This window comes from Micromys minutus, assembly GCF_963924665.1.
Source record: "Micromys minutus genome assembly, chromosome: 4".
Lineage (NCBI taxonomy): Eukaryota > Metazoa > Chordata > Mammalia > Rodentia > Muridae > Micromys > Micromys minutus.
Window position 1 is genome coordinate 73,892,485 of NC_137973.1, and position 26,812 is coordinate 73,919,296.

The 26,812-nt window shown below is 38.0% G+C and overlaps 1 protein-coding gene across 1 annotated transcript in view; it reads right to left on the reverse strand.

The window, feature by feature from the left end:
• The window catches only part of PKN2 (protein kinase N2), a 98,853-nt gene extending 77,267 nt beyond the window's left edge, over positions 1–21,586 (reverse strand). Inside the window, exon 1 of the mRNA XM_080915881.1 lies at positions 21,224–21,586. Coding sequence (XP_080772007.1) covers positions 21,224–21,271 — 48 coding nt within the window. The 5' untranslated portion in view covers positions 21,272–21,586. The remainder of the gene's footprint in view (positions 1–21,223) is intronic.
• Between the last annotated feature and the right edge of the window lie 5,226 nt (positions 21,587–26,812).

The window sequence follows — 26,812 nt, forward strand, 5'->3', positions numbered from 1 at the left end:
AAATGTACAAGTCCTAACAATACTACTTTGGATAATAGCAGCAGTTTCTCTCGGGACAACTGAAATGATAATAGGTCTACTTTAATTTGATAACACTTCATTTCACTTGTTCATAACTGAGTGCAAAGGTAGAGGGCATGTATTCTAAATTACTAAGTAAGTGAATTGTACTCTTGCTTACATAGAGATAAAAAGCTGGAGCAAGCATAATCGGATAAAATGCTAATATTCAAATAGCCAACTATGAAATTCTGGTTTAGAAACATTCTAATGAATCCAGCATTTGTTGTTTCAATTATTTCTATAGTTAAAAAACTGGACTGTGAACTGGTATTCTTAGTGTATCTACTAATATTAAACCAAAGAGATCCCCTGAAGAGAAGATTACAGAAAGATATAGACAGATACACACACACATACCAACAAGATAAAGATACAGGAAAACAAAAGCTTAATTTCCTATTCCTGTCTCTACTTCTCTAAATTTTTCTTAAATTGATAACCCTTTATGCATGTAGTTTTTCAATGTAGGATAATGAGGACAAGATAGTCTTAAAAACATGTATTTTGCTTATTAAAATTGTTCTCAGAAGGGATGGCAAAATAGCTCACTATTAGATTGTTTCCAGTATGTGTAAGACTGGGGTTCAATCTCTATAAAAAAACAAACAAATCACTCATAGTTGGCATATGTTCATATAGACCCAAAGTCAGTCTCTTATGTTAAAATATGGGAAAACTCATCAGAGACAAAAACTGAGATTGGTCCAACTTCTTCATATTTACTATTAAAAAAAAAAAAATAAAACAAACCAAAAACCCAAAATATTTCTCACACACATACAGATTTGTTCATTTTCTTTTGTATGTTCAGCCTGCACCCATGTCTGTATACCGCATTGGTGGCTGGTGCCTTTTATCCCCTGGAACTGGAGTTACAGATGTTTGTGAACTACCAAGTTGGTGCTGGGAACCTAACCCAGGTCCTCTGCAAGAACAAGTGTTCTTACCATTGAGCCATCTCTTCACCTCCAAAATAAGACTTTTTAAAAAGCTTTTAAAAATATAACCAACAAAATTTTCTATACTATCCATACTATTTTTAAAAACAAAAGAATCCAGGAGTTTAAATCTTAATATACTAAAACTCAAATATATCTATTATTTACTACTTCTCATCTGAAAGTATTATGTTGACATTTATATAATACTCAGCTAGATGATGCCTTTAGTCCCAGTGCTCAGGAGGCAGAGGCAGGCAGATCTCTGAGTCCAAGGTCAGCATGGTCTATCAGTAGAGTTCCAGGATACCTAGGGCTACAAAGAGAAACCTCATCTTGAAAAACACAAATACCAAAACAACAGAATAATAAACTAACTGTTAATATTGACATTTCTCAGCTACACTGTAAATAGCAACATAAGGACCCAGTCTAGGAAAGTATATTGTGTTTATTGTGTTTTGTTTTGTTTTCCAACAAGGTTTCAGTGTAGCACTGGCTGTCCAGACAAGCTTTAGACCAGGCTGGCCTTAGACTCACAAAGATCAGCATGTCTCTCCCTTCCTTCTGAGTATTGTCATTAAAGGTGTGTGCTTCTACCACATGGCTTAAAAGCATTTTTAAACTGAAAAACTTATTTTCAAGCAATACTAATATATTACTTCAAGTGTAAGCAGAAGTATAGGGACATTTCATCTCATCTAAATTGACAACACTGAAATAAATCAATTCTTTTCTAGAACAGATATATAAATTTCTATGATAAAATACTGTTAAGCAGAATTGATGTTATCCAATAACAGCAACTGGCCAAATGTGGCTATTGAGTATTTTTATTAAATTCCACTAATTTAAATTTTAATAGCTACATATTAGCTATAATCTACCAGTAAAAAATAAAATAAAAAATTAGCTACCAAACCGCCTCAAACAGGTCACAAGACCTCAGATAACAGCTCTACGTGCTGTAGAGGTAGAAAATAGTTATATTAATAATTTTCGCCCTACAACCCTTGACTATATTAGTGTCCCAGTGAACAAAAACGTTACTACTAAAGTATAAAGATAAAAAGTAAATTTGTTTTGAAAAAAAAAACCTTATAGAATAAATATATGTGTTTTTGTACAAATATACACAGTGGGTTTTCTGGGTGTTTGGTTTTTTTGAGAAAGTCTCACACTATACCCCTGGTTGGCCTGGAACTCCCCACATAGACCAAGTTGGCTTCAAACTCACCAAGTTGCCTACCTGGGCCTCCTGGGTGCTGGGATTAAAAGCACAGAACATTTGGCCATTATTTGTTTTTAAGGCAAGTGCTATTACAGAACACAAACTTTTTGTAAAAAAATTCAAGGTTAGAAAATATAAAATCTAAAAAGCCACATTAATTATTTAAAAAGTGTACTGTTGCACCAATTCAAAGATGTTTGTTTTCAGCATCTATAAAATCTTCAGCAGCGCACAATAATGTCTTGAGCCTCACATTTAGCCATTACCCACTCAGGGGCTCACCTGGGTTCCTAATTTGACAAAGTACTTCTGACAGAATATGTATCAAAAGTCTAGAGTCACCAAAGGAAATGAAGTGCTATTCATGGATAGAAATGTCCAATGCATTAGAAAAATACAAACACACAGTTGTAGAAGTTTAATCAGGTTATACACCATCAAGTGCCAGGCTCAGCTGGACAGAAGAGTGGGATTTTTTAGGAGGTCTAGGTCTAGGTAACATAAAAATCAAAGCTGAATTGCAGGAGTTCCTACTGCTTGGTTATTTTTTGTTTTGTTGGTTTTTAGGCAATGGCAATAGGGCATGTCACATATTGAGCAACAGGAATAACAAAAAACAAAAATGAAATTGCATACAGTAGCCTTCCTTCCTTAGAAACAATTCTAGTGGAAAGGCATAGCAAAAAGCATGGCTCTCAGATTTAAAGATGATAGAAGGGAAAAGCTGAGGGTAAGGACGTAAATAACGCCATTAAGAAAAAGACTGCATCTGCCAGGATAAAATTAACATAGACAAGAAAATAACATAGAGCAACCGTTTCCTTATTATTCTGTACTTAATATTGAAATGCTAGAATCACTGAGAGTTAAGATATTTCTAAAAGAAAAACAATGACTTACAAATTGGAAGAGGGGCACATTGGGAGATATTTGGGATGCTGGAGGGGAAAATAGAGGATGGATATGATATTTCATTGCACATTTATATAAAATTCTCAAGATTTAAGATTATTTTTGGGAGATCCAGGGACGCAGGCCTGGTGAGACTGCTCTGCGAGTAGCCAGGGCGCATATAGGTCTGGGAGGAGCACACTGAAAGCGCACCCCACCCACAATAGGTTCAGGGGAGCAGGAACTCTGCCATAGGGACTTGGTTTCCACCGGGAAGGCGGGACGTGCAGACCAAACATGCATGCATGCGGCAGCACAAGGAACAGCAGAAATCCAGGGACACAGGCAAGGTACACTGGAAAGACAGGAACCAATCACTGACAAGACCACATATAATCACAGACAACAAGATGGCAAGAGGAAAGCAAAAGAACTTACCCAATGGAAACCAAGACAACATGGCAAAAACAGAACCCAGTTCTCCCTTCACAGCAAACAGCTGAATGCCAAACACTCCAGAAAAAGAAGACTCAGACCCAAATTCATACCTTAAGATGATAGAGATCCTTAAACTAGAACAGGAGGAAAAGCATAAAGAAATACAAGCTTTTAAAGAGGAACCAAGAATAACACTTAAAGAACTCAAAGAGCTAGAAGAAAACAGAACCAAAGAGATGAAGGAATTGAAGAAAGAATTTACAATGGAAATGGAAACAATAAAGAAAACACTAAGAGAAACAACCCTGGAGGTAGAAAACCTCAAAAAGAAATCATTAGTCACAGATGCAAGCATCTCCAAGAGACTACAAGAGATGGAAGAGAGGATCTCAAGGGCCGAAAACAACATGGAAAACATAGACAAAACAGTCAGAGAAGATGTAAAACCCAAAAATGTTCCTAACCCAAAATATCCAGGAGATCCAGGACACAATGAGAAGACCAAACATAAAGATGATAGAAATAAAAGAGGACGAAGAATATCAACTAAGAGGCAAAGTAAATATCTTCAAAATAATCGTAGAAGAAAACTTCCCTACCCTTAAAAAGGAAATGACCATGAGCATAAAACAAGCGTACAGAACTCCAAAGAGTGGACCAGAAAAGAAATTCTACCCAACACATAATAGTCAAAATGCCAAGTGCCCAAAGCAAAGAAAATACTAAAAGCAGTAAAGAGAAAAGATCATGTAACATATAAAGGCAGACCAATCAGAATCACACCTGACATCTCAACAGAGACCATGAAAGCTAGAAGATCCTGGACAGATGTCATTCAGACCCTAAGAGAACACAGGTGCCAGCCCAAGCTGCTATACCCAGCAAAACGCTCAATCACTATAGATGGAAACACCAACATATTCCAGGACAAAACTAAATTTACACAATATCTGACCACAAACTTAGCACTACAACGAATTATAGTTGGAAAACCAAATACAAGTAGGGAAACTACATCCTAGTAAAAACAAGAAAATACCTAAGCAAAAAACCAAAACAAGAAAGACACACAGGCACACTTCTACCTCTAAAAGCAAAAACAGCAGGAAACAGCAACCACTGTTCTGTTCCTTAATATCTGTTAACATAAATGGACTCAATTCCCAATAAAAAGACATAGGCTATCAGACTGGATACATAAACAGAACCCAGCATTTTGCTGCATATAGGAAACTCATCTCAGAGACAAAGACAGACACTATCTCAGAGTAAAAGGTTGGGAAAACACCTTCCAAGCAAACAGCCCCCAAAAGAGAGCTAAAGTGGCCATTCTAATATCGAATAAAGTAGATTGTCAACCAAAATTTATCAAAAGAGATAAGGAAAAACACTTTTTACTATTTACAGGGAAAATTTGTCAGGAGGAACTCTCTCAATCCTTAACATACATGCTAAAACACAAGAGCACCCATATTCATAAAAGAATCTCTATTAAAGCTCAAAAATTACATTGCACTCCACACAATAATAGTGGGAGACGTCAATAACCCAATCTCACCAATGGACAGATCATGGAAACAGAAACAGAACAAAGACACAGTGAAACTAGCAGAGGTTATCAACCAATTGGAATTAATAGACATCTACAGAACATTTCACCCTAAAACAAAAGAATATACTTTCTTCTCAGCACCTCATAGCACGATCTCCAAAATTGACTCTATAATCAGTCACAAAACAAGACTCAATAGATATAAGAATTTTGAAATTCTCCTTTGCATCCTATCAGATCACCATGGTCTAAGGCTGGTCTTTAATAAGAACAAAGCCAACAAAAAGCCCATAAACACATGGAAACTAAACAATGCTCTATTAAACGGTAGCAGGGTCAAAGAAGAAATGAAGAAAGAAATTCAGGATTTTCTAAAATTTAATGAAAATGAAACCACGACATACCCAAGCCTATGGGATGCAATGAAAGCAGTAATGACAGGAAAACTCATAGCTCTGAGTGCTTCCAAAAAGAAACTGGAGAGAGCATATACTAGCAACTTGACAGCACAGTTGAAAGCTCTAGAACAAAAGGAAGCAAATACACCCAAGAGGACAAGAGGGCAAGAAATAATCAAACTCAGAGCAGAAATTGACCAAATAGAAACAAAAAGAACCATTCAAAGAATCAACAAAACCAAGAGCTGGTTCTTTGAGAAAATTAACAAGATTGATAAACCCTTAGCCAGACTAAGTAGAGGGCAAAGAGAGAGTATCCAAATTAACAAAATCAGAAAGGTAAGTGGAGATATAACAACTGAAACTGAGGAAATTCAAGAAATCATCAGATCCTACTACTAAAGCCTATACTCAACAAAGCTGGAAAATCTGGAGGAAGTGGATGAATTCCTAGACAGATACCAGATACTAAAGTTAAACCAGGACAGGGTAATCCATCTAAATAATCCCATAACACCTAAAGAAATAGAAGCAGTCATCAAAAGCATCCCAACCAAAAAAAAAAGCCAAGGTCCAGATGGGTTCAGTGCAGAATTCTATCACATATTTAATGACAACCTAATAGCAACACTCCCCAAACTATTCCACAAAATAGTCAGATGGAACACTACCTAACTGATTTTTTTGAGACCACAAAAACCCTTGTTCCCAAATCACACAAAGACCCTACAAGGAAAGAGAACTTCAGACCAATCTCACATATGAATATGGAGGCAAAAATACTCAACAAAATCCTTGAAAACCGAATCCAAGAACACATCAAACCGATCATTCACCATGATCAAGGAGGCTTCATCCCTGGGATGCAGAGATGGTTTAATATACTGAAATCCATCAACGTAATCCACTATATAAGCAAAATCAAAGAAAAACCACATGGTCATCTCACTAGATGCTGAGAAAGCATTTAACAAAATTCAACACCCCTTCATGTTAAAAGTCTTGGAAAGAACAGGAATCCAAGGCCCATACCTAAACATAATAAAAGCAATATACAGCAAACCAATAGCCAACATCAAACTTAACAGTGAGAAACTTGAAGCAATCCCACTAAAATCAGGGACTAGACAAGGCTGCCCACTCTCCCCCTACCTATTCAATATAGTACTGGAAGTCCTGGCTATAGCAATTAGACAGCAAAAGGAAATCAAAGGGATACAAATTGGAAAGAATGAAGTAAAAACATCACTGTTTGAAGATGACATGATAGTATACGTAAGTGACCCCAAAAATTCCACCAGAGAATTTTTACAACTGATAAGTTCAGCAAAGTGGCTGGATATAAAATTAACTCAAACAAATCAGTAGCCTTCCTCTACTCAAAGGACAAACGTGGAGAAAGAAATTAGGGACAAGATACCCCTTACAATAGTCACAAACAATATGAAATACCTTGGTGTGACTCTAACTAAGCAAGTAAAGTACCTATATAACAAGAACTTCAAAACTCTTAAGAAGGAAATCGAGGAAGATCTCAGAAAATGGAAAGATCTCCTATGTTTATGGATTGGAAGGACAACATTGTAAAAATAACCATCTTATCAAAAACAATCTACAGATTCAATGTAATCCCCATCAAAATTCCAACCCAATTCTTCATAGAGTTGGAAAGAGCAATGTGCAATTTCATCTGGATTAAGAAAAAACCTAGAATAGTGAAACCTATCCTCAACAACAAGAAAACATCTGCGGGAATCACCATCCCGGACCTCAAGCTATATTACAAGGCAATTGTGTTAAAAACTGCATTGTACTGGTACAGAGATCGGCACGTGGATCAGTGGAATAGAATAGAAGATCTAGAAATGAACCCTCACATATATCATCACTTGATTTTTGACAAATGAGCTGTAAACACTCAATGGAAAAACAATAGCCTCTTCAACAAATGCTGTTGGTCCAACTGACACTCAGCATGCAGAAGAATAAAAATAGACCCTTTCTTATCATCTTGTACAAAGCTCAAGTGCAAGTGGATCAAAGATCTCCACATTAAAACAGATACACTGAAACTAATTGAAGAGAAAGTAGGGAAAACCTTAGAACACATAGGCACAGGGGAAAATTTCCTGAACAGAACACTAGTAGCTCGTGCTCTAATGTCAAAGATTGAAAGATGGGACTTAATGAGATTGCAAAATTTCTGTGAGGCTAAGGACACTGTCAAGAAAACAAAATGGCAGCCAACAGATTAGGAAAAGATCTTTACCAACCCCAAGTCTAATAGAGGTCTAATATCTAAGTTATACAAAGAACTCAAGAAGTTAGACACCAGAGAATCAAATAATCCTAGTAAAAAATGTGGTACAGAGCTAATCAAAAAGTTCTCAATTGAGGAATATCAAATGGGGGAGAAGAATCTAAGGATGTGTTCTACATCCTTAGCCATCAGGGAAATGCAAATCAAAACAACCCTGAGATTCCACCTCATACTAGTCAGAATGGCTAAGATTAAAAATTCAGATGGCAGCAGATGCTGGCGAGAATGGGGAGAAAGAGGAACACTTCTCCACTGTTGGTGGGGTCGTAAACTGGTACAACCACTCTGGAAATCAGTCTGGCGGTTCCTCAGAAAATTGGACATAGTACTACCTGAGGACCCAGTTATTCCACTTCTGGGCATATATCCAAGAGACACTCCAACATTCAACAAAGACACATGCACCACAATGTTCATAGCAGCCCTATTTATAATAGCCAGAAGCTGGAAAGAACCCAGATGTCCTTCAGTAGATGAATGGATACAAAAATTGTGGTATATTTACACAATGGAGTACTACTCAGCTATCAAAAACAATGACTTTATGAAATTCCTAAGAAAATGGATGCATCTAGAGAATATCATTCTGAGTGAGATAACCCAGACACAAAAGAACAGACATAATATGCATTCACTGATAATTGGATACTAACCCCAGAAAGCTCTGAATACCCCAGAAACAACTTACAGACTATATGAAGTTCAAGAAAAACAAATGCCAAAAGAAAAAGAGAAAAATCATTATGCTTAATCTTTACACACCAAGAAAACTTTGACTATTTCCAGTTACATCTTGTTTTACATGTACTTTATGCTCATTCTAACTAGTAAGATTTTAAGGCATACTATCAAACCTTTAAAAAAAATCAAGTACTGACAAAAATGTATTTATATACTTTATGCAAAAATGCTTTTAAAATCTGTACATTTATCTTTGTTTTTTAAAATAAAGTTGTTCAATTAAAAAATATTTTTAAATGTTTTAGAAAAGTGAATTGCTAGATGCCAATTGCAAATGAATTTACACTTGGACTTTAAAATACTTTTTAAAATTTAAAACAGTTTATCACTGAAAGATATTTGTCCCTGCTATTGTTTAAACTGTCTCTCAAATGTTCGTGTACTCGAAATAAGGCCTAGTGGGTAGTGTTGGGGTGGCTATAAGAGGGTAAACAAGGTCATGAAGAGTGCATTTTCTGTGTCCTGTGACTTATGAGATGATGGTTATTGTAAAACTACTCCAGTCCAAATATGCTCCTCCTTCTGCAGGCTCCCAGGTTCCCTTTCCGCTTTTTACCATCACAACTGATCTGTGACATAGTCTGAGGACCACCAGTTATGACACTGGAATTGTCTCATACAAACCCAACAGATACCAGAATTATGAACTAAATAAAATGCTTTGCAAATCTGTGTAACAGATATGGCCTCTTTTAATATACATATAATTTAATTTGCAAAAGTAGAAGATATCTTCTAATTTCATTTGTAATAGCTTCTTCAAATGATTTTTAAGTTTTATATAAACTCAAAATAAAGATAATATAATTTTAATGTTGATATTAACGATGACAAGGACTTCAGTACTATCATGACTAGTGGCAAATTACAGATGCCATCTTATACTCATTTTCAGCTTGCCTCAAAAAAGGATAATTTTTTACAATAATTTTTAGTATCTTTAAATTTTTTAAACGTTTTGAGTATTTTGAAAAGCTCTAAAAAATAACAAGACTAGAATATATAGCCATGAAAATTCTGGGGTTTTACAGATTGACTAAAAACATAAAGCAAAAACTCTACACTGTGATACATAATATTAGAATTATATAGAAAACTGTAATGAAAGAGAGGCGGCAGAAGATGAAGATTCAGGTTAAAGGTGACACTGACTAAATTAATACAAACCTGCAGATTGAGCCTAATTAACTCTTAACTCTAACAAAAGACAGTTTAAGAGTACAGCCAGTGGCTCACTCTTGTAACCCAAACACTTAGAAGACTAAGGCAAGAGAACCGATACAAGTTCAAGACCTGCCTGGGCTACATAATGAATTCCAACATAATCTACACAAAGACCTGTCGTCAAAAATAACAATGATCAGGTGAAAAACTGCATGTAATAATACTTTGTAATTCAAGAACATTCTACATGTCATTATAAATACAACATATTACTATTAAGATTTTCCAGATAATTTTCTTCATTTTGCATATGATAAACTTTATAAGCAAACCCAGTGGTTATTTATAATAACTGTAGTATAATTAACACAATAAAACAAAGACCTACCACTGTGCCAGCCTTAATGAGTCCATCATTTTAGCAACTGGAAAAAGCAAAGTGCATGCTTTAAATGTAATATTTAAGAGCCTTCATTAGGTAGAAGACAATTCACTGTTTACTTTACAAATTTATTTATGAGTATTTTGCTTGTATGTATATACGTGTGTGTGTGTGTGTGTGTGTGTGTGTGTGTGTGTACATTTGCATGTATGTGGACCAACTGGGTATCTGGTGAAACTGAAATTATGAGCCATAATGTGAGTAGTATTAACAAATGAGCTTAACTGCTGAGCCATCTCTCCAGCCCCTACAAGAAAATATTTAAAAAGAGCAAACCAACCCTACGTATAGAAATTCTGTGCATAGTTCCTATGAGGTTTTAACACAGTAAAAACTTAAACTAAAAAAAAAAAAAAAATTAATGAACATTCTTTTGATGTTGAAGTGCAAAGATAGGGTTTATGCAGAAACAAAATGGAAATTCAATTATGAGAAACAAGAAACCAACTGGGCACTTAATAGAATTTGCACAACAAAGATCAAATATATTCAGTTACAGAGTTCATATTATTTAGTAATTTAGAATACTGCCACCAAACTTTTTCTGTAGTACAAAAATATACAGGCCCTTTCATACTTTGTAGCTGTGATGGTTTGCATAAACTTGGCCCAGGGAGTGCCACTATTAGGTGTGGCCTTGCTCTGTGGGTGGGCTTGGAGAAACTCCTCCTAGCTGTCTGAGGATGCTCAGTCTGTTCCTGGCTTCCTTTGGATGAAGATATAGAACTCTTAGCTCCTCCTGCACCATGCCTGCCTGGTGTTCTTAGAGATCTGCTTGAAAAAAAGCAAGTTGAGAAAGAAAAAATACAAAATATATGGTTCCAGTATTAAAGGGACACCAGAAAGTGAAATGGAGCTAAATCCTGTGTTCAAGAATTTTAAATTGAATTAAGGAAGTAAGGACCTTGGGGCAAGACCCCACCCAGCTAAATTAGCTCCAGGCGACTTAGTACAAACCTCTAATCCCAGGAGTCAAAGAGGAGCAGATTTCTAAATTCAAGACCAGCCCAGAACAGAGCAAGCTCTGAGTGAAGAAAAGCTTAAATCCAGGTGTGGTGGTACACACCTTTAATCCCAGGAAACTGGCATACAGATCTCTCAATTCAAGGTTAATCGACAGAGAAAGATCCAGGACAGCCAAGCTTAGGCAGTGAAGGAGTTAGAAAAGAGGAATCTAGTGATAATGTAATAGAACGGGGGGGGGGGGGGGGGGGGGGGGTGTCCCAGAACTTGGCAGCTTCATCCATGTGGCTCTGGCCTTATATTTAAGAGGAGGAGACCACTGGGACAACTGATGCTGGTTAGCTGGAGCTAAGAAATTAGTGGTGATTAAGAAGAGACCAGCATCACTGAGGTGAAATATTCTGGGAAGTGTTTTCTGAGAGGACGAAAAACTGTGTTGCAGAGATAGCCAAGATTGTACCTCATGCTGCAGCTGTACTTGGTAATGTGTAAGAATCACCCAGGTGGTACTGGTTTTGAAGGCATGGAGGCGTCATGAAGAACAGCTGAGGGTTGGGACTGAGAGGCCATGGAAGGCCACTGGTGAAAGTGCAGCCTCAGTTGTAGTTGACAATCCAGGATTGAAGGGGTCATGAAAAGGATTTGAAGCTTGGCACGATGAAGGGAGATTATGAGAGACTATTGGTGAATCCTAGTTGCAATGGAAGACCCCAGTATATTAGAGATGCCAGTACCATGGGATGATCAGCAAGAACAACAGCAAAGGTGTAGTGGATCAACCTGAGCTTGAAGTGCTACAGAGGGCAGAGCTGGAGAATTGAAGACAGCCTTGGAAGAGCTCAGAAGATCATGTGTGGTTCCCAAATATTGAAATGAGGAGCTGTAACATTGAAATTGCCTTGGAGACCCAAAGATGTTAAAGATGCCAGAGCAGCGAGATACCGAACCAGCCCAGGAGAAGTAAGTTTGTTGCAGTCAAATAAGATGAAAATGGAGTTGAAGATCTGAAGACTACTTTGACATCAGGCATAGAGATGGCAGAATTTGGAGTTTGCCCAGCTGGTTGCCTGACTTAATTCAAGGATTACAGTTAAGTGATTGGATGGATCTCAGAAGAGACTTTGGACTTTTAACATTGTTGATACTGCTACAGACTATGGGGACTTTGGAAGTTGGACTAAATGTACTTTTTATTATGCTATATTTAGGTATGGCCCCCACAGACTCATGTGTTTGAACAAACCTATGGGGGCCAGGGAGTGGAATGTGATGGTTTGCATGTGCTTGGCCCAAAGAGTGGCACTATTCGAAGGTGTGGCCATGTTGGAGGAAGTGTGTCACTCTGGGGGTAGGCTTGGAGACACTCCTCCTAGCTAAGGATGCTTAGTCTGTTCCTGGCTTCCTTTGGATAAAGATGTAAAATTCTTAGCTGCTCCTGCACAATGCCTGCCTGGATGCTGCCATGCTCCTGCCTTGATACTGGACTGAACCTCTGAACTTCTCTAAGCCTGCCCCAATTAAATGTTGTTATTTATAAGACTTGCCTTGGTCATGGTACCTGCTCACAGCAATAAAATCCTAAGACAGTAGCTATAGACAATCTTACTTCAAATTGATAAAATATCTCAAAGTCTCTGGGAAACAAAAAAATCAGGCTATGAATTTACTTAATCAGATCCATGGAGCCTGCAAGTGGTGGTACAGTTCAATGCACAAATAAATTAAGCATCTTAAATTTTTTAATGAATGCTCCATCCTAAAAATTCATCATGTAACGCAATTTCAATCATCCATGCACACAAACTCAGCACACTGCTATTTTAGATTAAGATCTTCATGGAACTATCTACATGTTAAAACAGCTATTTTCACTATCCTCTCCCTCTATAAGACAAAAGAGGAGTAATTAATCTACGAAGTATGATCAATTATCTAGATATTAGGCCAGTATGTAACATAAGGTCCCACTATCCTGAGCTTTTCCTCAAATCCCAATACCCTTGCTATACCTGTAAGTGTTGGGATTAGAGAATGTGCCACCATGCTCTGCAAAATGAAACTAACTTAAAACTTACACCTGATGAAGGAAGAATTACATCCACTATATATCAGGTACCTTATGAGTAGCTAAAGAAGTAAAAGGGTGAAAGTAGAATATCAAGACAATGGTAAAGTAAATGATTTCAAAACTGTGTTAATAAAGAGTCAATGTTAGAGGCTAAGATAGTAATAAAAAAGACCAGATATCTAGCACAGCCAACAAGGAGAGTAGGTTTTAAAAATTTAGAGAAGTATGGTGGATTGGTAAGAAGACTAAAAATTATTACATTACTTATTTCAAGCACGTATGGAGCATAAGTAGAACATCAAGCGTGTAAAGTGGTAGTGACATGTCATTTGACAATATATTAAGTGATATATATTCAATGACAGGAGGTGTCAAATTGGAAATAACATTTTGTTAATGGTTATAAAGGTTAAATGGCTAATTCACTACATTTACTAATTTATAAAAGGCATCATAATATGGTCATGCATTCCTGGAAACGCAGTACTTGGGAAGTTGAGGTAAAAGCATGAACTGGGGCTCCAAAATAAGACCCATTCAAACAAAGACAAAATGGAGGAGGAAAAGTGGGAAGACTAAACTTGATTCTACATTAATATAAGTCTTTTCTAGTAGAGATAGAGGACTGCCCAATTTAGCAAATACTCATTCATGAAGATAGACACTATTAGTGTTCTCAAAATTAGAAGCATCATATACAAAAGTACAAAAAAAGATGTGATTCACACATCTGCAAATACTTTAATATGCCCTAGCTTAAGTTTACAGGGGCTAGAAAATGGAAGATCCCTTTGTTCTATAATCAAAAGAAAGTTACTGAGGTTTAAACATATGTATTTTTCTCTACCTCACACTCCCTTCTCGGAAAATAACCACCATCTCCAAAATAATCCCATTCCCCAAGTGCTATAGCTGAAGGGATCAAGCTGAATAAAGCCAATCAGACTTTCTCAGTCAAATTGGAAACCAGTATACCATATATACTAGTCAGTTAGCCATGAGCTTGTTGGGCATTTGAGTTGTAAGGTTAAAGAGATTAAAAAAGAAAAAAAAAAAAGAAAGAAAGAAAGAAAAGAAAAACACAGTATTAGTATTCTGGGAACTTGGACACACACACACACACACACACCAGTTAGCCATAGGCTTGTGTAGGCTATAGAAAATGACAAAGAACAGTAAGGCAAAACCATTTCTCCTTAAGATGTGGTAGGGATGGGGTGCAAGGAGAGAAGGACTCTCAAGGTTTAAAAAGAAAAGTTGAGTAGGTTTGCAATGTGGCGCACTACAAATCACTCAGTAGAGACAATGACAAGATAGAAATTTCTTTATTACAAAGGAGCAGGAATGGGTTGGGCTTAAGAGAAAATGTAAAGCTTGAACTATAAATGGTGAATATTGTGAAAGTCAATAAACAAGTCTTTAGGTAATAAAATGACAAAATGCAAACTAATATTACAAGGAATATGCAAGCTACAAGTAAGGATAACTTCAGGAATAATTCTTACATACTATTCTAGGCTCCTTAGGGAGACTGTCTCAAAAATAACTTCTTACTAGGAAACACATATAAGTGTCCTTTAAACCCAGGAGTTGGGTTTAAGAAAGAATTTCTTAGAAGTGTATAAGGCAATAATAATAAAAGAAAAATAAATTTAACTTTGTTAAAAATTAAAATTTTTTACCATCGACGATACAACTCTAGGTTTGAAAATAATAGTTAAGTTGTGATAATGAATAATAATTTTGTTTTATATCCAATTTAAATCTGACCAACTCCAGAAGTAAACTGGTTGTTATGTGATGTGAATAACTGATTCAAAATTATATACTTCAGGTATACTGTCTACTAAACATAAGAATTAAATATAAATGATGACAAATAACAGTATTAAATAATTTAAGAGAAATTGATTGAGAAAATGAGTTGATAAACTACTCACATAAATAATTTTATTTGTTTCTACATTTACTCTAAGTCAACTAACATTTAAGTGCCTAGCATATGTGACATATACAATATTTTATACAACTGCCTAGGGCGTTTCATTTGGAGAGTTAACAAATCTACAGACATAAACTATACTATTACTCTTTTTATGCCAAATCTACAACAGATAATAACCACAAGCTTGTTCATCATAATGATTCTTAATATTTCCCAAAATGGTAAAAATGTTCCTTCTAAACAATCCCCTAAACTGAAAGTAACAATTTAAAAACTGAGAAGATATTTACAATATGTAAATATTTAGCATAAAGACATCAAATAACTCTTACAAATCAATAGAAAAAATGGGAAAGAGAAGAAAAGGAATTCAACTAAAGAAAAAATAGAAAAGGCTTAATAACAAAAAAAAAAATCTTCCACGGGTGCTGAAGCGATGGCTCAGTGGTTAAGAACACTTGCTGCTCTTTCCGAGGTCCTGAGTTTGGTTCCTAACATCCAAGTCAGAAGGCTGACAACCATCTCTAACTCCAACTCCAGGGGATCCAAATGCTTCTCTCTGGACTTTGTGGGCACTTGCATTCAAATGCCCATACCCACATCAAACACACACACCTATGCATGATTAAAAATAATAAAGATAAGTTTTAAAAGGGAAATACTCTATAGCATGAGAATCAGAAACAACAAGAGACAATGTATTACAGCCTTTTGACTTGTAAACGTGTTGAAAAGGACCTTTAGTCGCATGTATTTGTCAGCATGTGAGCATGAGTATAAATTCATATAACCCCATTGGAAGTTCAGTATCACCTCTTAATGCCAAAAGCCCTCACCTACCCTGTAAAGCAGCAACTGAGCCTCTACATATACTTTTAGCTCTTTCATAGACATACATGGAAAACATGTACATACAGTCCATAATTTCTTTACTCAAAATTATGAAAAACAAAAAAAATTACTAATAAGAGTTAAATACTCAAATAGTCAACAATGGGAGATACCCACTCAACTAAACACACAGCAGTTGTTACACACAAAGAAGAGACTAACCCACATTATTCTCAGTGATTCTGGGTCGAATAGGAGGTAAAGTTGGGGATTAAGAACAGAAAAAAACAATGCATAGATATTGGAGGAGGAAAAGAGGTGGTCCTTGAGACCTTATTACAACAGATAAAAGAAGAAAAACAATTACATGCAATTTATTCAGTGGAAACTCTGAAACAGCCAAAATAATCATCCCTTTCGTAAGTACAGGGCTGGAAAAAAAAAAGCTAATGTGTAAAACTACATGCTACCTAGCACACATTAACATGTGGATGGCAAATCTTCTAGAAACAAGAATAACTTCCAAAGTCTACCATAATTATTTTCCAGTAAGTTAAAATGCATATGTGTCCAGGCGGTAAACCTTTAGTTAATAGGGCAAAGGAAGTATTGCAAATCTTTTAAATGAATATATTTTACTATCAATTCTTGTATATCAGTTCATCTTTATAATGCAGCAGGTTAGCAAGTATGTATTGGGCATTATAAACAATCTACAGGTGACTGAAGGCAAAAGGGAAGATTGTAGGTTATATGCAGATACTATGCCATTTCACATACAAAACTTAAGCATCTAAGAATTCTGAGATCTACAAGTGACAAGGAATAAATTTTCTATTGGTTTCAAGGAACAATTGTATTTGTAATATCATTTACACACTTCCTTTAGTAAAATGCAAATGTTTCTGTTTGGGGAATGACAAGAAAAAAAGGTTTCTGTACAGATGCAGTTGATTTTTTTAAAAATTATTTATTTATTTTGATTTTGACTTTATGTGCATTGGTGTTTTGTCTGCATATATGTATGAAAGTGTCAAACCTTTGGAGGTAGAAGTGGAGTTAGAGGTATCTGTGAGCTGCCATGTAGATGCTGGGAATTGAACCTGGGTCCTTTGGAAAAGCAGCCAGTGCTCCTAACTACTGAGCCATCTCTCTATTTCTCCACACAGACTCACAGACACTCATACAGACACACACACACACACACACACACACACACACACACACACACTGCCACCTTCCCCTCCTTCACACCCTTTTGAGACTAATAAGTTTCTAAGTAGTTCTAGCTTTCCCCAGAACTTTATGTATACCAGGTTGACCTCAAACTCAGAGATCCCATCACTTAGGAGGCAGAGGCATTTGGCTGAATCAATGAATGAAGAACCCAAGGATACAAACATTAATTGTAATTGCATTTGATAACTACTAAAATTTCTCATAAAATGATCAAGACAGTCCTTATTATAGGTAACAAACAGAACCTTCCTATTAATAGTTCGAGCACCTTCTAACTGCCAACATTGAACTAGGTTGTGAACAAACTTAAAATTTAAACTGTGAATAGTCACTTGAGAAATCAACCCATCAACACATCAGAAACACTCACTGTGAAGCAAAGAAAGCCTGAAGGTGGTTTATACTGTTACTTTGTAGAATAGTACCTCTGTGAAATTAATAAATCATAGCTACCATACACTATCAAATAAAGACTATTACTCCCGATTCTAGTGGGATTTTAAAGTTTACATCAAAGTTAACACTGATCAACATTTGGACCAAGTTTTAGAAACTGACATACAACAATGGAATATACACCATTTGAGATCACAGAACTGACACAACTTACTGATGGAAACACATAGATCAGAGTTCAAATTCAGATTTAACACTGTAACCATGGGAAATTTATTTAGCATTCTTGCTTGTTGGTTGGTTATTTTCTTGTTTTTTGTTTTTGAAGCAGCATCTCACTATTTAGCTCTGGCTAGCATGGAACTAACTATATAGACCAGGCAGCCCTTGAACTCAGCACTCTTTCTGTTTCTCCCTCTGAGTGCTGGAATTAATGACATGTGCCACCATGCCCCACAACTTAACACTCTTAAGGTTAGTTTCCTAATTCATAAAAGTAACATATCTTACCCTACTAGATCTTTGTAAATATCAAGTATGTATAAAAGATACCTAAGAACAATGTCTGATGTGCAGCAAATAATGCTATTTGTACTTTCATAAAATGCTCTACCAGTACAAATATTATTTGTGCTATTCTAGAAAGTAAAAATCATCCTGTCATGTTTAGATCCTTCAGCCGTTTTGGAAGATATTCAATTGACATTAACATCTGTAATTTAAGGGTGACTACCTACTGTAACTTTTCTCTTGAGTAAATTTCCTTTACCTAAGCAAACTCTTGAGGAACTTTGATAAAGGAGATGAATCACCAATATCAACAAAATTATTTTAAATACTTTCCTCTACTCAATATTTGGTTCTGTGTTCTCTAAAATTACTGCAATAGCCATTGGAGATTCTTGATAAGTTTCCTTAGATATAAAATTTAGGGTTTTTCTTTTTTTTTTTCTTTTTTTTTTTTTTTTGTCTCATAAAATAGGTTTCCTGCTATGATTCAAATAAAAAATTAAGAATACTGTGATATAAAAGCTAGAAACTTTAAATTTTTAAACAGCCTGTTTTTGTTTTTATAATAACAAATATTCTTTCTTAAACCTTCAAGTCTCTGGCTAACAAATGTAATTTGCACTCTATTAATGCTGTCTTGTTTAATAAGCCTCCATGTTCTTAGCGAGAGTTTAAAATGTTACTCACAGACATATTACAGTAAGGATGAAGACAAAATAATGTGTTTCAGAGTTACAAATGTGCCTTTCTAGAAGCAAAGGTTATTAACAAGCCAATTCCAGTTCTAGCAAAGTTTTCAAATTCTGCAGTATGGTTAAAAATGAAACTAAATGTGTGTTTATAAATAAATATTTCATTGAATTTATAATCAGTATCTAGAGTGAAGCAGTATTCTTAAGACAAGATATGGTGAAGTAACAGTGGTCAGCCATTAAACACATCTTAAAATTGGTTACATACTAAATTCTTATTGTGTTTGTCAGAAAATCATTAAGAAACTAACTTTCAAGTCTAAATAAGTTCAAACAATTTAGAAGCTTAAAAAAATGGCTCTTTGAATAAACTTTTGGCAAATATTAAGTCAATGTACATTTTCATGACTAAATGAACTAAGTGTTTGAATAGGTGAGGTGTAAATTTATGTACATGAATATTAAGTGATGATAGAGAACAATATAAATATTTTAGTAAACATAATAAACTTTAAATCCAAGAACTTTTACAAGAACTGAGAGTACAATAAACAACAAAAAGTGTCCTTGATATATAATGACAACATAAAAGTTATTAAAGTACCACTTAATAAAAAATATTTTTAGAGGAAGACATACTGTATTATAAAACTAAACTGCAGTGGGTGTTCCTTTGTTTCCACTTTTTAAATTGTCATATTTAAAGGGTTTTTTTTCCCCTTCTTTAACTTGCTTGTTAATGCTAAAATTGACCTTACCAACAAAAAGTTCCTAAATATAACTTAACAATAAAAAATGCTTTCGGTTACAACGCCAAAATAAGTGCCATTTATGCCAACCCCAGAAAATACAAGGATGTCATACACTTTATAATTCTAACACCATTGATAAGAAAAAAAGCTGCCATTTTAAAGGTATTTTCTTCTATCAAAAATCAATGTATGCTTTTCATATTTCAAAACGCAATATATGCTATTTCTAAAATAATTTAAGACCTAAAGTACATGCTTATTCTTAGAAGCATGTAAATTTTTAAAAAGAATCTATTCAGTATGCAAATGTGTACTGTGAAGAGTTGCTTACTAAAGCTATTGTTATTAAAAGGTTATATAGTGTCATTTTCAAATGACAGGAAAATCAACTTTAGGTTTCCAAAAGAGTCCACAAGTGCAGCAGTTTATCAGTGTACCCTGATGATGTCTCTAATTTTTATTTAAGATATAACAAAGATCATAGCAATGCGTTTAAACTTACATCTGATTGCTCAAATACCAGGCTTATAATGGGATCTAGAAAGAAATGCATTTCAAAAAAATTCACACATTGAAGCAATTAGTAATTTTGTCATCCTAAAAAAAAAAAAAAAAAAACCCTCAAATGCACTTGTTTAAAAAAAAAAAAAAAAAAAAAAAAAAAAAAAAAAAAGAGCTGCCGAACTTTCCCAAAAGAAATGCAAGTGTCTCCGTTCTCACCCCTAATCTTTGAGTAGCCAAAATATGAATACACTAAAACAAAACAAACCCAGTTTAAGGACAAAATTTTAATCCAGATATAAACATCTCTTGAATACTCCAAAGTAATGAAAACTAACCAACGGAGTAAACTTAAGTCCCCTACTCTATAGAGATCTCAAAAGAAAAACCGTGCTTACTTCAACAAATATTTAGGTGGAAATAGGAAAGAATAATACTGCTTCGACACGGACTGCACTAGTTACGGGATCTATTTTGTTATCTTCTGCGGACAAGTGCCGCCTAACGTTTTCACTTAATGAACTGTTCTCTGGTTTGTAAACAACTTCGGTAGCTTTCTCTCTCTGGTGTGCAAACCGGAGGGAAAATGAAAGTCTGGGGGCTGGGGGGGGCATCAATATCTGAACTTCCGGATGTGAGCAGGGGGAGTCATCGGAGGGACCACCTAGCTCTCACGGAGTTAAAAAGGAAAAGTTAGGAGAAAGAAGCGGCTCGCAGATCGCACTGCAGGCTCTCGGTCACCTGAAGGCGGCTGGCAGCGCAAGGCCACCCCTTCCGAGCGAGTCCTCGGGGGGCTGAAGTTCTGGGGGCGCTCTTTGTGCTGTCTGAGGGGAAGGGGAGGGAACCGCCCACAGCCTGGTAGTCATTCAAAGGAGTTAGGGAGCGGGGCTGGGGGGGAGGGCGGGGCGGTGACACCGGGAGGGGACCCGAGTGAGCACACGGCCCCGCCCGCGGGGACGGGGTCCCTCCGCCCGGTGGCCTCCGAGAGCGCGCGGGAGACCCGGTCCCGGAGCGGAGAAGCGGCTCCGGCCTGACACGCCGCGAGTTTCCACACCTAGAGGACCAGGGGCGCCCTGCGCAGCGTCCCCGACCCCGCCGTCCCCCCCGGTGTTCCCCGGGCGGCGCTCCCGCAGGGCCGCGGCCCTTACCTGCAGCTCGGTGAGGAGGATCTCCCCCCGGTCGGGGTTGGACGCCATGGCGCTCCGCTCGGGACTCCGCTCCTGGAGGCGGCCAGCGGCGCGGCCGAGGGAGAAGGCGGGACGGGAGCCGGGCGGGGGGTGAGGACCGGAGAGAAAGCAGCAGCTAGGGAGTCAAGGAGGCGCGGCCCGGCTGCAGGCGAGGCTCAGGCGGCCCGGCTCATGGAGAGCGGCGGGGAGCGAGGGCCCTCGGCGCGGCTCCCCTCGCCGCCCGCCGCCGCCCGCCGGACTCTGTTCCCTCAGCCGCTCCCTCAGGGCGACGCCGGGAGCCGCCTCAGAGCTCTCGGTGCGGGGCGCAGCGGCCGCGGCGGCAGCTCCTCCTGTCGCACCATTTGGCTGTCACCGCGTCGCAAAAGCGGCCTCACTTGGCGGCTGCCGGCGCACGTGACGGCCGCGGCCACCGCCCCCCGGCTGGGCGGGCTCTGGGAAGACGGGGTTGGCGGGGACCCCGGGGCCAGGCGCGCGGGGCGGAGCGGACTCTGGGCGGGCCGGGGTGACACTGAGGCGAAAGGCCCCGGCTCGCGTCGCCCGGAGGCGGGAAGGGCGAGCAGGCCACACCCACCTCCGGCCGCGCTTAACGGCTCTGGGCGAACGCTAGGTCTGGCCTCCGGCCGCAGGTTGGGCCTACCTTCGGCCCGCCCTTCTGGGGGAGCCGCGTCCGGACGCTCGCTCTCCCGGCCCGTGCTGCCCCTTCCTCCCTCCCCCACCTGCGTGTCACCCTCTTGCCTTTCGGACGCCGCCGCCAGTAAGGTGCACCGCGAGCCAAACCGGCGGAAGAGGCACTTTGGAGAAGTGGGAGTGGTCAGAGCGCCGACGACTTTTCAGGGCAATCCCCCCCCCCACTGGCTGCCTTTTCCTCGAGCGCTACCCTGAACTGTGTGCTTGGGGGCTGGAAAACTACTGAGCTCAAAGTTGAACTAGTTCATTCGTTGATTTTTTTTTTTTTTCTTTTTAAACTAAGTTTAATGGGAAGAGATGAGGCGGAATCAAGGTCGGGAAGGAACCAAAGCCGACTTTGCTTGGGGAGGTATAAATGGGAACTAATTACTCAGTAGCATGCCATAATAGCTTAGTCTACTTAGTAACATGGTGTAACTTAGACGAGTGTTAAGTCCTTGAGGCTTCTACAAGTAACACTATGTGTCACAAGTATCAACAGAGACTCTAAGCTGTAACTTCTGTCTAATAGTGAGTGGACGTTCCCTGCGTACGCTTCACTTGGGATTCTGAAGATTAAGTGCATATAGCCGGTGAAAAGCAATGTAAGGAAGGTGGTGAGTATGAGGCGTTAAATGGCAGGCTCCAGATGGGCAGTTACAAGTCTGAGAAGTACTTTTACCTTTCATGTGCTACTTATGCAGGTTTATCCAGATTTGTCTCCGAGAATCTCACTGAAGTCGGAAATCATTGAAAAACCAGAGTCCTGGAACTCCAGCTCGCAGTATATATATATATTGGTGTGTACTATCGGTACTTCAAAAGTTTTACTAATTATATGTTTAATGAATTGCCTTGGTTGAAAACGATAAAAGCAACAAGTGGGCTAATTATTAAGTTACATAATCAACTTTAAAATGGGTTTACTGGCTGAAACACTGTTACATCACCAAATCTTGTCTTGGAAATACTGTTTCTAGATTCTGACTATAACTTAAGTGAAATACTTATTTATACACATAGGTCTAGTTTCACCATACTGCAGAATTTAAAGTACTTTGCTAGAGCCGGAATTGACTTATTATTAACTCTTGCTTCAAGAATAGTAGATCTATAAATCTGAGACACATTACTTTTCTTCATACTGTAAAGTATGTTTTTAATATTGTAGAGTAACGTTTTTAATTCTTACTAATAATATAGAGGCTTATTAACAAGGAAACAACAAGAAACTAACAACATTTGAAAAGCCAAGGTATATAATTACCTTCCCTAGTAACTAATAGTCAGAGAGAGTTAGACCCTGGAGTTATAAGTAGGATTAATAAAGAGTCTATAACAAGTGAGTGGGGTATCCTTTGAGGAAGCAGTATTGTGTCCAAAACACTATACTGCAATGTTAAATAGTAGATACAAAGTGTTAGGGGGCAGTTGATGCTAGTATGTGTTTATTTTAAAGTATATGTAACAAAACTTACCATTTAAAGTGTTTAATTTAGGGTCACTAGATTCCCAATGATATGCCTCATATATGTTATACATACATACATACATACATACATATATAAAACCTTTCTCCAATAAAAATGTGAGGAACTCCATATATATGTAACAAGGACAGGTGGTTAACTATTAGGAATTATTCATGCAGTGCCAGGTGTGATGGTCCATACACTCCTTTAATCTCAGCAGTTGGCAGCAGAAGCTGGCAGAAGTCTGAGGTTTTGGCCAGCCTGGTTTACATAATGTATTTCAGACTAGCAAGGGCTACATAGATGCTAGACAAATGGAAACACATACAATGAGATTTCTTTAGAAAAACAAATTTAGATCTAAAGAGAAAATGTTCACATTTCAGGAGCATGGAATTTTAAACATGTAGCACAACTCTTACAGTAAGTACAAAATAATAAACCTAGTTTAGCTAATTGGGAAGAAAATAGTAGTTTTACTGATACAGGAAAAGAATGAAGTCTTAGCACTGGCCACCTGGGCTGGTTTTAATCTGCACTTTGCTTTAAAATAGAATCCTCATAAACTGAATTCAGAGAGCATTATGACCCTCAGATAGTTACCATAGGAAAAGACTCCAGTCTTTCATAGTCCTGCTGTTAAAACCAGTATAACTTTAATCTTACAGATCACATGGAACTGTAAACAACAACTGCACAGATTTTTAAAGTTCTAGGAATTATTTCTAAAGTTAGTTGTGCTGAAGAAACTAGAACAACCCAAAGAGGAGGCAGAAAACCTGCAGGATTATAGTTTGAAAAGCAAGTTAACTTAGGCTAAAAGCTACCACCAAGATCATATAGTCTTTGTGTGGGGGATGGGAGGAATAATCAAAAGTCAATCATACTTATCAGAGTGGTGCATGCTTAAAAACATTGTAATGGAAATGTTTATCACTTTGATTCAGAAGTGTTGTGTTCTGGTGTGTTTCAGCCTTGCTTAATTGTAATCTAATTTTTATTTAACAAAAACAAAAAGGTGACAGGAAGTTAAGTTTCTCTTAAAGTCATTAAAATACCTAGTTGGTGTCACTCATACGGCAGCTTTTAATTTTTTCACGGATATTATAAAGGTCTTTAAATAGAGATGAACACACACATACACACTCAGAGTTTCAGTTGCTGACTATATGGTATCTCTGTCTTCCTCTTTTTGATGTCCTTTCCGTAAGAGAATTTATTAGGGAAAATTGTGGTAGAATTAATATTGTGCTTTTCAGTCCTGTTGAAACAGCTATTCAGACGAACTGTCTGTCCAGTGTCTAGAGAGTATATAGTAGTGACAAGGAGAATCCTAAAGCTCAGGAAGACAGAGTGAGAGCTCCCTGGCCAGCCAGGAAGATAGCTCAGTCACTGGTGTTTGCTCTATACGTGTAAGAAACCTGTATCCCCCAGATCCCAGGTTAAAAAAATGCCAGACACAGTACTACACACTTATCATGGTAATGCTGAGTTGGAGTTGCCTGCCAGAGGAAACAGGCAAATCTCTGTCACTCATTGGCTAGCCAAGCTTTGTCAACTTGGAGTGAGAAACTGTGTTTCAAAAAGCAAGGAGTATGGCAGCTGAAGAAAGATTAACCTTTAACCTCCGTCCTTTACACACGTGTGTTTTTAACTAAACAAGTGTATGTACACACAAATACACAGTTTTTTTAAGAATATCTTGTCATTGCCTTTCCTTCCTTAAAAACACCTTTACTGAAACCATTTGATTGTACACCCTCTGAGAATAACTGAGAAAATGTTTGAGGTTAAGGACATAGAAGAGTTTAGTCAGGTGTAGTGACTGTGGCAGACAGGTTCAGGGAATTCAGCCCTCAGCCCCTACGTTTGAAATCTTCCCCACTGAGAAGCCATGATGACAGAGCTTAGTTTAGTTCTTCCAGTATCCTGGCTGGAGTACTGAGAGAGCTTGCAGGTCCATATACAGTTGAATCTGCATGGGAATTTGAAGATGCTAGACTAGGGAGAAAGTATGAGGGCTGGGGTAGCATTTTCTGCATTGTAATTCTAAAGCTTATCTAATCTCTGTCTTCATGGAACTTGCTGTTTTGTGAAACGAATAATGAGAAGTTAAATCCAGGCTTATTTTATTTCTCTTTTTGTGGTTCCTAGGGTTGGCCCAGGGCCTTGCCAGTATTAGACAAGTATTGTACCCTAAGATACCCTGAACTTGCAGGTCTCTTGCCTCAGTTTCCTGAGTTCTAGGAATACAGTCCTTTGCCACAGTGCCTTTTTGCTCAGGTTACTTTACACAGAGGTTAAGCAATCCTCTTCTGGATTCTTAGTACTTCAGCTAGGATCTCCCTGGTGGATAAATGTGGGCAAAAGAAGAAATACTAAAACAAACTCCAAGGAGACAACAGAACCAAGTTTCTGATTACTGAAAGGCCAGTTCAGCTATAACAAAGAGTTGGAGCAGTATGTGAGCCCATAGACTATGTACCTTAGTCAGAACAGGCCGGGCTATAGGAAGGCCTGTGTCCTGCTGTATGCTCTCATGGCTATGTTCCTTGTCATCTTCAGTTTGAACCCAGGCTAACAGAAGCAAGGGACAGGGTTCATAATCCTCAGAGAGGAACACCACACCAAGGAGCCAAATGCAGGTGAGTAATCAGTTCCATGCCACATTAAGATTTATCTTAACGGCAGCAGGAATTTCCCATTTTAATAAACAGGCTGGAACAGGGTGAGGAAAACACAGTTTGGAAGCAAGAGAATTAAGTTTGAGAAAGAAAACTAGGTCAATTTAGTTTTCTACCTCTAAAGTTGTATAGGGTCATGGCAGGGAGAGATGCTGAAAAATGCCCATTTTATTGATTGATATGAGGGTCTGGCTTAGTGGTACATGCCTTTAATACTCACAGGGTGATACAGGCAGTGGCAGGCAAAGCACTGTGAGTTCAGGCTAGCCAGGGCTACATAGTAAGACCTTGCCTCAAACAAGCAGCAGCAACAAATAAATAAATAAAATCATAAAATGATGTGCAAGGGGAAGCAGATGAATCTGTGTTATCAGGAAGGGAAGGAAGCACAAAACTTACCTGCCAGTCTTCAAGAAAGTCCCACTGCTATATTTTGTTGGGGGTTCTTTGAATCTTTCAAGATGAGCATGTGTGCATACATGTGTATGTGTGTATGTTTGTGTAGTGTGTGTATATGTGTTCCCATAGCGACTAACTGGATTGTCAAGGGCATAACCACCAGTGAAAGAGGGACCACAGTTGTGACTAGAAGCAGGGAAGCACAGCAACAGGTTATCTGATGCAGGCGTTGCTACTGAAGGCTCCTTTAACTGTCAGGTACTTGTTCCCAAATGATCCAGGCCCAAGCACATGGACAGATTATAAAGAATAATTACATCTTATGCCTG